This window comes from Mastigoproctus giganteus, chromosome 1 (assembly GCF_048544385.1).
Source record: "Mastigoproctus giganteus isolate SK-2022 chromosome 1, ASM4854438v1, whole genome shotgun sequence".
NCBI lineage: Eukaryota > Metazoa > Arthropoda > Arachnida > Uropygi > Thelyphonidae > Mastigoproctus > Mastigoproctus giganteus.
Window position 1 is genome coordinate 135117720 of NC_143575.1, and position 16099 is coordinate 135133818.

At 36.3% G+C, this 16099-nt stretch overlaps 1 protein-coding gene across 2 annotated transcripts in view; it reads right to left on the reverse strand.

Moving 5' to 3' along the window:
- Positions 1 to 333: 333 nt before the first annotated feature.
- Positions 334 to 16099, reverse strand: part of Col4a1 (Collagen type IV alpha 1) — a 1206096-nt gene continuing 1190330 nt past the window's right edge. For both annotated transcript variants that reach the window (XM_090374514.1, XM_090374509.1), the window contains exon 39: positions 334 to 2051. In XM_090374514.1, the coding sequence (XP_090230640.1) occupies positions 1776 to 2051 (276 nt within the window). In that variant the 3' untranslated portion in view covers positions 334 to 1775. The remainder of the gene's footprint in view (positions 2052 to 16099) is intronic.

Below are 16099 nucleotides of genomic sequence, written 5' to 3' on the forward strand. Positions count from 1 at the left end.
TTATTAGTTGTATCTAATAAAGTGGCCACCCAGTTAATTTCCTCAATTTTAAAGATATTGGGGTTCTGTGGAAAATTTGGCTTTGCAGGAAGGTTATGTAATGGAATAATACCAGTCAGAAAGCTTTCACTACAAAGCAGTAGGGGCTTTATGGTATCACTTGGGGGGAGGCTATACTTGCCAAGGAAAAGTGTCAGGACACAAAAAAAATTAAGTTACAGTGTTTCTAGATGGTCTCTGTTGACAGACTATGCGATAATTATAACAATAAAACAGCAGTAGGCATATCTGGTTCATTTGGATTTTGTAAATTACTCTAGCACTGGAAAACCATAAAAACCCATAAAAACAGCCTTTTATTTTCCAACAGTAAACAATACAGATAAAACAGGAATTTAAAATTTTTATCCAGGTAATCATAAATGGTAATTAACAATGTTAGCAGTATTTCACATTCAGATTAATTTACAGGCACAAGTTGTAAAAAAGCGACTAGGCTATAAGAATGGCAGTGATGTAATCATGATGCACAAATATCAGGACACATAAGGCAGTGCCCATGGTCAATGAGAAGTGAGGAACTTTGTTGACATCAAATGCAAGGTAAGGCAATTGCTGCACGTGAATGTATATAGTTTTCAGATTTGGTTAAAAATATTTGTTCTCTCCTTCACCCCAAGGTAGAATTGTAAACATCTGAATAATTTAAAAACAATATAAAAATATTTTATTTATTTTCTGGCAGTGTTTAATACTATCAAGCACAATATTATTAATAATTTAAAATGATATTAATAAATGCAATTACCAATTTGAGAGAAATTTAAAATTATAAACAGATATTTGAACAAGAAACTGAGTAGAGTATTATGTACATTCTTATCTAAAACACATAAGAGAATTATGAAGCTTTAAGTAAAAGCAAAACACTTATTTAAGTATCTCTCCAAAAGGAAGGAACACACATATACATATTAAAGATTTAAAGAGAGAAAGCTAGAGATATTAAAGAACTGGGAAAAAAAAATAATAATAAAAAAAAATTATAAAAAAAATATATATAAACGAGTTATATATTTAGCTGCCTCAGAAATAGGAACACAACTTTTGAGAGAAGAGAAAGTAAGGTTTGGAGTACTTGCCAACTCACCTGCTTAATTTTATACAGGAGCACTATATTCAGTCTGGTGGGAACATAACTTAAGCACACTAACCCAGCTGAACTGCAATATGAAGCGGAGGCTTCTAATTCTTTTTATTAATTAATGGCTACATTGCAGTTTCAAACTTCAATTTCAAAAAAAATTCTTGTGTATGATAACAATATTTTTCTAAATATCTCGGGGACTAGAATGCCATAAGCAATTAAGATTTAGAATCTTTTATATTAAATATTTGTAATAGTTAATAAACTATATAAAAATCGAAAAAAGGAAAGAAAAAATAATTAAACTTTGTTGACGGTGCTCTACATAATGTGAAACTATACTGTACATTATAATTACAGTGCTCATGACAAAAAGCAGAATGGAGAAGGCACTAACTATTCAGTTCATTATCTAGAGTAAAGAAGTAGCACCACTGAATTTCATATACATGAAATTTTATCCTTACAAAACACTTGCTTGTAGGGTATACTCTTATCCACATAGAGCAGTGTTACACTTTTCCGCACAGCAGTGTTAAAAACATTACGTAAAAAAGGACACCATTATTACTGTAATGTTAACTTAGATGCTGGAAAAAGTTTTTGTAATTTTCAGGAGCTTGAATTATCAGAGGTTTAGTCCAAAGTTTGTATTTTTAATGCATACAGCACATCTACTGATACGTGACCTCAGTTCACCAGCTTTTAATGTTTGACTGTTTGGGCGGATAAACTGTGACTCAGGTTCAATAGTTGTAAGCCAAAAACTAAATTTATTGGCAAAATAATGGCAGGTTCCACGGGCACCATTACATTCAATGAATGGAGTGGCTCGAAAATCTTCCAAACAGCTTCCTGGACTGGAAAGTGACTGCCCACCACCCTCAGCTCCAGCTGCAGTGTGCTGTAATAGTAAATAAATTGTCAGTTTTTTTTTATAAATTAAAATGTTTCAGTTTTATATAAAAATTATTTTACTTTTCTTTAAACTAAAAAGAGAACAAAAAACTAGAAAAACATGAATTTATTTGTGGGATTAAAGATGTTACATATAAAGATGCAATAATTTAGGGAGGGTTGATGTTTTGGGCTGCTTTGCTCTCTCAAATGCCAGTCTCTTCACACAAAAATTTAATTACATTAAGAAGGGGAAAGCAAGGTTAATTAGTAATTTACAAATCATTTACTAAATAAACATTTCATTCCCAGGCACAGGTGTTGTGTCTGATCCATGGTACAGGGACTGTGTCCTTCACAATGGAACTAATCTAGCAAGTGGTATCGGAGGTAGGGGGTAGTTAACAGGTTTGTTAACACAGGCTACTTAATCATATCATCTTGAGGTTGAAGACAGAATTTTTTTAATTATTTATTCACTTTCTTAAAATTGCCTTATTATATCTACTAGGCAGTGTATCTGCTATCTACTAGGTCAGTGTAAATTTTAGTATTTTTCTAATAAAACTTTCAGTTTTACTCTGAAATATTGATAATTTTTTAATTGAAAATGTATAGTCATAAAACAGTTCTCTATGACAAATACAATATGCATTGTGTTGATTTTCATTAGGTTTGGTTTCTCTCACTTTTGTGCATCAAAAGTAAGGTAGTAGTCAGAAACAAATTTTTTCTGAATAACAGGAGACTGTCATTACTAAAGTTCCAATGCAGAATAAAATTAAGGCCACTATCTCTTGCCATATTTCTCAAAAAAAAAAAAGAATAAAAAAAAAAGATATATGGCAGTGTACTTGCTAGACGGGAATGTAAATTTCAATTTACAAAATTGAAATTTACATTCATATGTTGAAAACATTACAATATGCTTGCAACTCGTTCATTGTTTTATAAATGAGATGGGCATTCTAATAAGTTTAATGAAAAATTGCAAAAAACCAAAAAATTAAATTTAATTCATATACTGTTTTTTCTATTGTAATCCAGCTTATGAACGTGATTTGTTGCTGAAAAGTTGTGAAACCCACAGTGGTTTTATCTTATGTATATGATGGTATAATGAGAGGATGTATTCCAAAAAAAGCAACACATTCACTTCCAAAAATGCATAGCAACTGGGATAACCATAAGATATGGTGGCAGTATGTTTACTGAAGCTATAAGTGTGCTCTTCCATTAACTTTAAAATACAAATTTCATCATCATCATCATCAGCCATTTTCAATCCACTGCAGGATGAAGGCCTCTCCAGCAACTTTACAGTTCTTTCTGTTTTGAGCACTGGCCATCCATTTACTACTCAAAAACTCATGAATTTCATCTATCCATCTCCGCCTTTGTCTTCCAGGTTTTCTTCTAGCTCCTCTTGGGTACCATTCTGTTATTTTCTTAGTCCATCTGTCATCATGTCTTCGAGCTATGTGTCCTGCCCAAGACCATTTTAGTTCTTTAGTTTTGATAAGAATGTCCTTTACTTGAGTTTGCTGCCTAATCCATGTGTTTCTCTTCTTATCTAACAGTCTGATTCCCAATATAATTCGTTCCATTCTTCGCTGTGTAGTTCTTAGCTTCTCTTCCATTCTTTTGGTGAGTGCCCAAGTTTCACTTCCATAAGTCATGGTGGGGAGTATACATTGATTCATTATTTTACGTTTCAGACAAACTGGGATGTTGCTCTTCAGTATGTGACTATATTTCCTGAATGCTATCCATCCAAAATTTATTCTTCTCTTGACTTCCAGCCATTTATCATTATTACAGCTAATAACTTGTCCCAGATAAGTATATGACTCCACCTTTTCAATTACTGCTCCTTCAATCATTATTTCACTTTCCGTGGCATACTTGTTCATCATTACTTTTGTTCTAGCCATATTCATCTTTACTCCAAAATCCTTACTAACTGTGCATAACTGATTAAGATTTTCCTCTAATTTTTTGGGATCGTGGCTTATGACCACAATGTCATCTGCAAATCGTAAATGGTTTAGGTACTCTCCGTTCACATTGACTCCTTTCTGCGACCAGTCTAATCTTCTGAAAGCTTCCTCAAGGGCAGCAGTAAACAGCTTCGGAGATATTGTGTCTCCTTGTCGAACTCCTTTCTCGATTTTAAATTTGCTACTGTCTTTGTCTAGTCTAATAAAGGATGTAGCACTCGCATATATTTTCTTCAAAATGATAATATATGGAGTATCTATGCCTTGTCTTTCCAGTGCCTGAAACATTGCCTTATGCTGTATGGAGTCAAATGCCTTTTCATAATCCACAAATGCCAGGCATAATGGTGTTTTATATTCATTTGCTTTCTCCATTAGCTGTGATATTACGTGAAGGTGATCCATAGTTGAGAATCCTGTTCTAAAGCCAGCTTGCTCTTTCGGTTGATTCTCATCAAGTATTCTTTCTAATCTGTTAGTAATGACCCTTGTGAACAACTTGTAGATATGGGATAACAAGCTAATTGGTCTATAATTTCCAATTTCTGATTTATCTCCTTTCTTATGCAGCAAAACTATGATTGCATTATTCCACTGCTTAGGCATCACACCTTTTCTAATGCACTTTGTGAAGAGCCTTGCCAGTTTTTGTGTTATGTCTCTTCCTCCCAATTTTAACAACTCTACAGTAACTTCATCTTCCCCCGGGGCTTTCCGATTCTTCATTTTCTTCAATGCATGTTCTACCTCATCAGGAAGAATATCGGGTATGTCGTATGTGTTGCTACTTTGCAATCCATCTTCCCCACTGCTGGTATCATTCCCTCGCTCCTTGTATAATTCTCTATAGTAGTCTTCTGCTATTTGAATTATGCCTTCTCTGCTGTTTATAAGTACACCATCGCTATTCTTCAGTTTCAGTATGATTCGTCTTTCTGTATTACTGCTCATGGCTGCTGATTTAAATCCTTTGTTTTCCCTTAATGCTTGTTCTACTTTTCTTGTGTTAAATCTTCTTATGTCCTCTCTGAGTCTCTTTCTAATGGCTTTGCATAACTCAGTATACTCAATTTTCTCCCTGTCAGTGTCTTTCTTGCTCTTCATTTGTCGTCTTTGGTTCATCATGACAAGTGTTTCTTGACTAATTTTTTCTTCTTTGGATTTCTGTTTCCCTATAGGTTTCTTGGGCTTTATCACTTTCAGAAAGTTGTAATATTCCTCGTCGATATCTTGGTCCTGAACAGTCTGCAGAAGCTCAAACTTGTTCTTAAGTTCCAGTACATACTGCTTTTTCTCCTCCTCTGTTATTTCAAATACCTTTGTATTATTTACTCGAGTCAGTTTTTTTCCTTTCCTTTCCTACATCTATATCAAGTGTACATCTTACCATTCTGTGATCACTTCCAACATTTACCTTATTCAGGATGGTAACATCATTCACAATATATCTTCTGTTAGTGAGGATGAAGTCGATTTCATTAGTTGTTAATCCATTTGGACTCTTCCATGTCCACTTTCTGTTCACCCTTTTCTTGAAAAAAGTGTTCATTACTGACATTCCTTGAGATTCTGCAAATTCCACAAGTCTTTCACCTCTTTTATTTCTTTCACCAATTCCAAAATTTGCTATAGTTCCTCTTTCTGCACTGTTTTGCCTTTTTCCAACCTTAGCATTGAAGTCCCCCATAATAATAGTGTAGTGGGTTTTCTGCTCATCTAGAAGACTCTCAATTTCAGTGTACATTTCTTCAACCTCTTCATCATCATGGCTAGATGTTGGTGCATAAATCTTGGTGCTTGTACCTCTTAGAAATCTTGAGTATTAGTCTTGACACCCTTGGTGATGTACTTTTGAATTCCAAAATGTTGTTTTTAAAATCTTTATGGACCAGAAACCCAACTCCGCCTTCACTCCTTTTACTGTTTCCATTGGTGTACAGCAGATTTCCACTTGATAAACTTATAAGTTATTCATTTCTTCTTCTTGTTTCAGCCAAACCGATGATATTCCAATTCACAAATACGAATTTAAATGTAGTATTTTGTTTTTGTAAAGTAGTTCAAATAATTGTGTTCTGACAATATAGAGGGTTTACCACTTTTAACTAGTGTCCTTTTCACAGGATTCAAATGCGATTTAGGGCATTACAATACTTCATTTATTAAACTAACACTGAGATGCCATTGATGTTGACATCTTGCATAGCACCCTGCTGTCATGGTGTAACCATACAGAGGCTGTGAGAAAAATTACATCTGAAATTCATTAAACCGAAATGAGTCTACACTTCATATTAAATATTTTCTCAAAGTTTATGAATTTTATCACATTTAAAATTGCCCAAACAATTTTTTAGTTTCTTCTATTAATAGTATTACATTTAATTGTTGATGTTTTATAAAGCTTTAATTAAGAGACATTCAAATGAAACTGTGCTTGTTATTACTTTAGAATTAGAACTTCTTGTTGTAATACTGTACTGAATATGAGTGAAGGAAAGTATTTGTCCCAATGAACTTATCTTGCACAGATAATCTAGAGGGAATCACATAGATGAGCAGTGTAGGGCAGTAACACTGTGATCAGTATAAGGGTATAATGTTACCAATGAATTGTGCAGCTTTTCTGATAAGCATGATATCATTAAGGGTGGAAGACCTGATTGTAAAGAATTATAAACACAGGCCAAAAATTACATGACATTTGCAATTAGAATATTACAAAAAGCTTGAAGTGGCTGACTGGATGTTTAAAGAAGAGAAAATTGTTCTGCTGCCCTTGCACTTTATTTTCTACGGATATTATTATTAGCCATATGTTGCAAGGAAGCCTGAGACTTATGCTGCACCAACCAAAAAAAAAAAAAAAAAAAAAAAAATTCCCACGTTACCATGAGTGAGTGAGAGAGAGAGAAGTAGAAGGGAATCAGCAAGAAAGAGAAGAATGATGATATCCAGCTCAGGACCCTGGATTTGTCAAGTCCATACTCACCAGATGTGAGCCCCAGTGGTTATATATAGTGTTTGGATTAAATATGGATACAAATTAATCTTTGAAAAGAATCTTGGCACCATGAATGTTTTCAAAGACATATTCTGTCAGTAAGCTCAAAATTTTGAAGAACTTGAATTAAATTTTTTAAAAATCTTATTATCAGTATAGTATCAGAATTATGAAAATTAAAGTTGTCCATTTTCAATAATTTCTGTGTTGTTATCATCAAAAACTAATCAGGTATTTTTTTAGGATGCACTAGCAGCCATGATTTGTGCAATACCTGCTTGAAGGGTTAAATGCTTTTATAAACTTGTAAACAGATGCAAATAAGAGTTTAATGTTTACGTTTATATATATATTTTTTTCTAGTAGAATTTACAAAAGTTTTGTTTCATAGAAAATAACAGGTTTAATAAAAATGCATAACATTTTTTATGTTTATTATGTGTTTCAAAGTACATGTATTGAAACACATTAATAATACAGCAAGCATTGGTATTTTCTAAGCAGCATTAAAAAACATTTTTAGAGGTAAAAAGAAAAATTTCTTCTTGAGGTGCAACCATTTTGGTTTAGTGCTGCATGCCACTGATAAGATATGTCCTAACAACATGATGTTAAATTCCTTCATTGCAATATGCAGTACAGGTAGATAGAATTTGATGAGCCATTCTTATGACTTAATGAAGTATCATTATGATATAGAAGAATATTTTTTCTTAGAAGAGTCACTATAGCATAGCAGTTTTGGAGTTGTGTGCAGTGACTGATCATTATTTATAATTTAAATAGAAATAAACAATCATGGAAGAATTTATTTGCTTACAATTTGTTACACACAGCATCCTTCTACAATTCAAACTGCAGCATGACTAACCTAATAGAATGTCTTCTGAAAGTATATAGCCACAATAAAATTGTTAAAAAAGAACAGATGCTTATTTAAAGCTTCTTTAAAATCCTGCTTGCAAAGGTGCTGAAATAGCAGTAGTAGTAAAGGCACATGATGCAAGAAAGCAAGCTTATATAACATCAACCAAAAAAAAAAAAAAAAAAACCTTCTCGTTTCACCCATTCACTCGCTCCAAATGTTTGTCTAGTTCTGCCTTGAATCTATTTAAATTATTATTTAAAATTCTACAACAACATATGGAAGTTTGTTCCAGCAATCAACCACCTACTGGCTAAAAGGCTAACTTCTGCACATCTATCCTACAACTGGCTTTCCTCAAGTAGAATTTATGCCGTCTCAGGCAATTATTCTGAGCAAAAGGAAGAATCCCATCAGCATTGAGCATGCTCAAACCATTCAAAGCTTTATACACCTCAATCAGATCACCTTGCAGGTGCCTAGTCTCCAGACACTGTAATTTGCAAAACTTAAATCTTTCTTCATAAGAGCAACCCTTTGTTCCATTCACTGATCTTGTTGCTCTTCTCTATACTCGTTCCAGCAGCTCTACACCCTTCTTAAAATGAGGCCACCAGACCTGTATACAGTACTCAAGGTGTTGCCTGACCAATTGCTTTATACATGAGGATGATAGTAGTGGCATGTGATGCAAGAAAGGAAGTGTATGAGCAGTAAGAATATTTGCTGATGCTATCGAGGCAGTGTTGGGTGGGTCGGAAACCTGATAGCTTGGGGGGGATACAAGGACTAATAGTTTAACAGTAGGCAGAGGTGAAGGTGATTCTTGCACAACTTCTATTAGAATAAGTAGCGACCTGGAGCGAGGGGTGTTGGTGGTTTCAGGGATGGGTGGCAGTCATCGTGAAACAGGTGGGTATATGGGATGTGTTAGAGTAACTCAGAATAAGAATAGGTGCATGTATACCAATGCTAGAAGTATAGTAAATAAATTTGATGAATTTGAAGTGTTGGTCAAGACATCAAAGGCGGATATTGTTGGGATATCAGAGACATGGTGTCACACTGATATAAGGAATGCCGAACTGGAATTTGGGGAGTACAATGTGTACAGAAAGGATAGACAGGACAGGAAGGGAGGAGGTGTTATACTGTTAATTAAGAAAAACGTAAAATCAAAAGAAGTGCATCCAGTTGATATAGATGAACAGTGCACTGTTGAGTCAGTTTGGTGTGACATAAGCACTGCGAAAGCAAAAATAAGAGTAGGAGTGTGTTATATGAGGCCTAATGACTGGAATGAGTACAATGAACAATTGTACAGAGAAATACAGTGGGCTAGTAAATCGGAATGCCTTATAATGGGGGATTTTAACTTCCCAGATATTGACTGGAACTTGTGGGTTGGACACTCACACACTAGTCAGACTTTTGTGGATTTATTGATTGATTGTTTTCTGCAGCAGCAGCAGCATGTTCGAGAGGCAACCAGAGAAAGGTAAATACTCTTGATCTGGTTATCAGCAGTGATCATTCATGCATTAGGAATTTGCAGATAAAAGAACCACTAGGTGGCAGTGATCACAGTGTACTGACGTGGAATTTACTTAAAGATTTAATTACCGTCAGGGGTAAATGAAAGGGTTTTTGCTTCCGTAAAGGCAAGTACAGTGGTCTCCGACAGTTTTTAAATTCTGTACAATGGGATCAACTGACGATGTTACCAACAGTAAATTCTAAGTGGGAAGCATTCAAGGAATTAATCGTGGATGCTACTAAAAGTTTCATACCTATTAAGAAATATTGTTCAAGGTTTAGGCCTAAATGGTTGTCAAATGAACTAATCAGACTCATAACAGAGAAGAAAAATGCATTGAGATGCATATAAATTATTAAGCGACTCAGAAGCCTATGGCAGATATAAGTTAATCTGTAATCAGGTCACAAAGTAGGTTCGGCAGGCGAAGGCAGATTATGAGAAATCCTTGGCAAAAGATGCTCAGAAAAACAGCAAGGATTTCTTTACTTATATAAAATCTAAAAGGAAGGGGATGAATCTGATTGGTCCACTTGACATCGATGATTCGACTGTTGATGATCCTGCTCAGATAGCAAACAAACTGAATGAGTATTTTGCATCTACATTCACACGTGAGGAATTATTAAGGTTTGAAAATGGCAGAAGGTTATCAAGTTGTAGCAGGATACTTAATGATTTTGTAATAACTGAGAGCAAAGTGGAAGAGAAACTGTTGAAATTAAACGTAAGAAAAGCAACTGGGGTGGATGGGATCTATCCAGTTATATTAAAGGAGGCAGCAAAGCAACTAAGCAAACCCTTAGCCATAATTATGAGAGCATCCTTGGACTCAGGGGAGATTCCCACGGACTGGAGATGTGCAAATGTATCCCCAGTTTGAGTAATTACAGACCAGTTAGTTTAACTTCTGTTCCGGGTAAAATAATGGAGTCGCTGGTTAAAGATGCATTGCAGGATCATCTAGACAAGACTGCAGCAATAATTCAGACACAGCATGGGTTTGTTAAGGGAAAGTCTTGTCTGACAAATTTGATAGGATATTATGATGTGGTTACAAAGGAACTGGATGCAAAAAATAATTTTGATATCATATATTTGGATTTCAGGAAAGCTTTTGACACTGTTGCGCATGGAAGACTATTGTACAAATTGGAGCAGAATGGTATTAAGGTTAAGTTGCTACAATGGATAAAAGGATGGTTAAGTGCGAAAAGACAGAGGGTGGTAATCAATGGGTGCTGCTCTTCTTGGACTAATGTTATTAGTGGAGTCCCACAGGGTTCGGTGTTGGGTCCACTGTTGTTTTGTATATTTATCAATGATATTGATGAAGGTATATCAGGCTTAGTGCCGAAGTTTGCAGATGATACTAAGGTTGGCAGGGTTGTTAATGACAGTAATGGCAGTGTGTTACTGCAACAGGATCTCGGGCGCCTCCGTAGCCAGGTGGGAAGGAGCAGCAGTGTGTAGCACATGCTTCTTAATTAGACCGGGGTTCGAGCCCGTCACCACCAAATACGGAGGATGCGGAAAGGTCAGGGAATGACCACCGCATATTCCCGGAGCAATATGGCCTTAGTTGCTAATGCTCCTAAAAACCAAATAACAAACAAACAACAAGCAACAGGATCTAGATAATTTGGGCAGATGGGCTAAGAAGTGGCAACTGAAGTTTAACCTTGACAAATGCAAAGTACTGTATATGGGTAGAAGTAACCCCAGAGAAACGTACCAACTCTGTGGTACTACACTTAAGGGGGTAGAAAATGAAAAAGACCTGGGAGTAATTGTGCAGGCAGATATGAAGTTTTCTGAGCAATGCAGACAGGCTGCCAGGGCAGGTCATGGGGTTTTGTCAATGATATATAGGAATTTTGCTAGCAGGGAAAAGGAGGTGATTATCCCTCTGTATAAGGCAATGGTCAGGCCACGCTTCGAGTACTGCGTACAGGTCTGGAGGCCTCATTTTAGGAAGGATGTAGATTTACTTGAGCGTGTACAGAGAAGTACAACAAGATTGGTGAGGGGAATGAAGGGATCCACTTATCAAGAGAGGCTTAAGTTCTGCAAATTGCAGTGGCTTGAATGGGTTCAGCACACTGAATTCTGATGGGATCCTTCCACTTGTTCAGATTACGAACCTAAGGGCGCATAAATTTGCCTTTAGCCAGCGGATGGTTAATTGCTGGAACAAACTTCCATCTGTCGTTGTGGAAGTTGATAGGTTGAATAAATTTAAGGAGGAACTGGACAGGCATTTGGAGGGAATGGTGTGATTTGTTTTTTTTTTTTTTTTTTTTTGGCTGATGCTGCATAAGCTCATACATTTGCTTTCTTGCATCACATACTACTACTACTACTACTACTTATGCAGCATCAGCCAAAAAAAAAAAAAAAAAAAAAATTACAAAACAATCCCTTCTAAATGTTTGTCCAGTTCCTCCTTAAATTTATTTAACATATCAACTTACACAACAACAGAGGGAAGTTTGTTCCAACAATTAACCACTTGCTGGCTAAAGGCAAATTTCCGCACATCAATTCTACATCTGCCCTTCCTCAATTTCAAATTATGCTCCCATAGGTTCATAATCTGAACAAGTGGAAGAATCCCATCACAATTCAGCATGCTCAACCCATTCAAGGCCTTATACACCTCAATCAGATCACCTCACGGTGCCTAATCTTCAGCTGCTGCAATTTGCAGAACTTAAGCCTCTCCTGGTAAGGGACCCCTTCATTCTCCTCACCAATCTTGTTGCCCTTCTCTCTACATGCTCAAGCAAATCTACATCCTTCCTAAAATGAGGCCTCCAGACCTGCACGCAGTACTCAAGGCGTGGCCTGCCTATTGTCTTATACACAGGGACAATCACCTTCTTCTCCCTGCTAGCAAAATTCCTGTATATCATTGACAACACCCCATGACCTGCCCTGCATTGCTCAGAAAACTTCTTATCTGACTGCACAATTACTCCCAAATCTTTTTCATTTTCTACCACCTTAAGTGTTGTACCACACAGTTGGTACATTTCTCTGAGGTTACTTCTACCCATATGCAGTACTTTGTATTTGTCAATGTTAAACTTCAGTTGCCACTTCTCAGCCCATCTGCTCAAATTTTCTAGATCCTGTTGCAGTAACACACTGCCATTACTGTCATTAACAATTCTGCCAACCTTTGTATCATCTGCAAACTTCGATACTAAGCCTGATATACCTTCATCATTATCATTGATAAATATACAAAACAGCAGAGAACCCAACTCTGAACCATGTGGGACTCCACTAATAACATTGGTACACGAAGAGCAGCACCCACTGATTACCACTCTCTGTCTTCTCCCACTCAACCATCCTTTTATCCATTGTAGCAACTTACCCTTAATACCATTCTGCTCCAATTTGTACAATAGTCGTCCATGCGCAACAGTGTCAAAAGCTTTCCTGAAATCCAAGTATATGATATCAAAATAATTTTTTGCATCCAGTTCCTATGTAACCACATCATAATAACCAATCAAATTTGTCAGACAAGACTGTCCCTTAACAAACCCATGCTGTGTCTGAATTATTGCTGCAGTCTTGTCTAGATGATCCTGCAATGCATCTTTAACCAGTGACTCCATTATTTTACCAGGAACAGAAGTTAAACTAACTGGTCTGTAATTACTCGTGTCACCCTTCGATCCCCCTATGTGAATTTTGGACACATTTGCACATCTCCAGTCTGTGGGGACCTCCCCTGAGTACAAGGATATTCTCATAATTATGGCTAAGGGGTTTGCTTACTTCCTTTGCCGTCTCCTTTAATATAACTGGATAAATACGGTCCACCCCAGGTGCCTTTCTTATGTTTATCTTCAACAATTTCTCCTCCATTTTGTTCTCACTTACTACAAAATCATTAAGCACCCTGTTACAATTTGATAACCTTGTGGCATTTTCAAACCTTAATAACTCCTCATGTGTGAATGTAGATGCAAAATACTCATTCAGTTTGTTTGCTATCTGAGCAGGATCATCAACAGTCGAACCATCGATTTCAAATGTACCAATCAGATTCATCCCCTTCCTTTCCGAGTTTATATAAGTAAAGAAATCCTTGCTATTTTTTTAGCATCCTTTGACAAAGATTTCTCATAACCTGCCTTTGCCTGCCTAACCTCCTTTGTGACTTGATTACAGACTAGCTCATATCATAAGTTTCTGTGTTGCCTGATAATTTATATGCATCCCATGCATTTTTCTTCTCTGCCACAAGTCTCATTAGTTCATTTGACAACCATTTAGGCCTAAACCTTGAACAATATTTCTTAATAGGCATGAAATGTTTAGTAGCTTCCACTATTAATTCCTTGAATGCTTCCCACTTAGAATTTGCTGTTGGTAACATCATCGGTTGGTCCCACTGTAGTCACCTTTACGGAAGCAAAAACCCCTTCTTTAACTCTGATGGTAATTATATCTTTAAGTAAATCCCACACCAGTACATTGTGATCACTGCCACCTAATGGTTTCGTTATCTGCAAATTCTTAATACACAAATGATCACTGCTGATAAACACATCAAGAGTATTACCCTCTCTGGTTGCCTCTCGAACATGCTGCTGCAAAAAACAATTATCCAATAAATCCACAAAAGTCTTACTAGTGTGCGCGTGACCAACCCATATGTTCCAGTGTATATCTGGGAAGTTAAAATTCCCCATTATAAGACAATAGATCAGAAGCCATGAGCAGTAATACCGAAAGACAAATGATACTGAAACTGAAGAATAGCGATGGTATACTTATTAACAGCAGAGAAGGCATAATTCAAGTAGCAGAAGACTACTATAGAGAATTATACAAGGAGCGAGGGAATGATGCCAGCAGTGGGGAAGATGGATTGCAAAGTAGAAACACATACGACATACCCAATATTCTTCCTGATGAGGTAGAACATGCGTTGAAGTAAATGAAGAATCAAAAAGCCCCGTTGGAAGATGAAGTTACTATAGAGTTGTTCAAATTGGGAGGAAAGACATAACACAAAAACTGGCAAGGCTCTTCACAAAGTGCATTAGGAAAGGTGTGACACCTAAGAAATGGAATAATGCAATCATAGTTTTGCTGCATAACAAAGGAGGTAAATCAGCAATTGGAAATTATAGACCAATTAGCTTTTTATTCCACATCTACAAGTTGTTCACAAGGGTCATTACTAACAGATTAGAAAGAATACTTGATGAGAATCAACCGAAAGAGCAAGCTGGCTTTAGGACAGGATTCTCAACTATGGATCACCTTCATGTAATATCACAGCTAATGGAGAAAGGAAATGAATAGAAAACACCATTATGCCTTGCATTTGTGGATTATGAAAAGGCATTTGACTCCATACAGCATAAGGCAATGTTTCAGGCACTGGAAAGACAAGGCATAGATACCCCACATATTATGATTTTGAAGAAAATATATGAGAATGCTACCTCCTTTATTAGACTAGACAAAGACAGTAGGAAATTTAAAATCGAGAAAGGAGTTTGACAAGGAGACACAATATCTCCGAAGCTGTTCTGGTGCCCTTGAGGAAGCTTTCAGAAGATTAGACTGGTCACAGAAAGGAGTCAATGTGAATGGAGAGTACCTAAACCATTTACGATTTGCAGATGACATTGTGGTCATAAGCCATGATCCCAAAGAATTAGAGGAAAATCTTAATCAGTTATGCACAGTTAGCAAGGATTTTGGACTAAAGATGAATATGGCTAAAATAAAAGTAATGATGAACAAGTATGCCACAATAAGGGAAATAATGATTAAAGGAGCAGTAATTGAAAAGGTGGAGTGGAGTCATATACTTATCTGGGACAAGTTATTAGCTGTAATAATGATAAATGGCTGGAAGTCAAGAGAAGATTAAATTTTGGACGGATAGCATTTAGGAAATATAGTCATACAGTGAAGAGCAATATCCCAGTTTGTCTGAAACGTAAAATAATGAACCAATGTATACTCCCCATCATCACTTATGGAAGTGAAACTTGGGCACTCACCAAAAGAATGGAAGAGAAGCTGAGAACTACACAGCGAAGAATGGAACGAATTATATTGGGAATCAGACTGTTAGATAAGAAGAGAAACAATGGATTAGGCAGAAAACTCAAGTAAAGGACATTCTTATCAAATCTAAAGAACTAAAATGGTCTTGGGCAGGACACATAGCTCGAAGATATGATGACAGATGGACTAAGAAAACAACAGAATTGTACCCAAGAGGAGCTAGAAGGAAACCTGGAAGACAAAGGTGGAGATGGATAGATGAAATTCATGAGTTTGTGGGTAGTAAATGGATGGCCAGTGCTCAAAACAGAAGGAACTGGAAAGTTGCTGGAGAGGCTTTCATCCTGCAGTGGATTGAAAATGGCTGATGATGATGATGAAGCCGTCCTCCCTTCCTATCCTGTCTATCCTTTCTGTACACATTGTACTCCCCAAATTCCAGTTCTACATTACTTATATCTGTGTGATACCACGTCTCTGCTATCCCAACAATATCCGCTTTTGATGTCTTGACCAACACTTCAAATTTATCAAATTTATTTATTATTCTTCTAGCATTTGTATACATTCAAGTATACATGTATCTATTCTTATTATT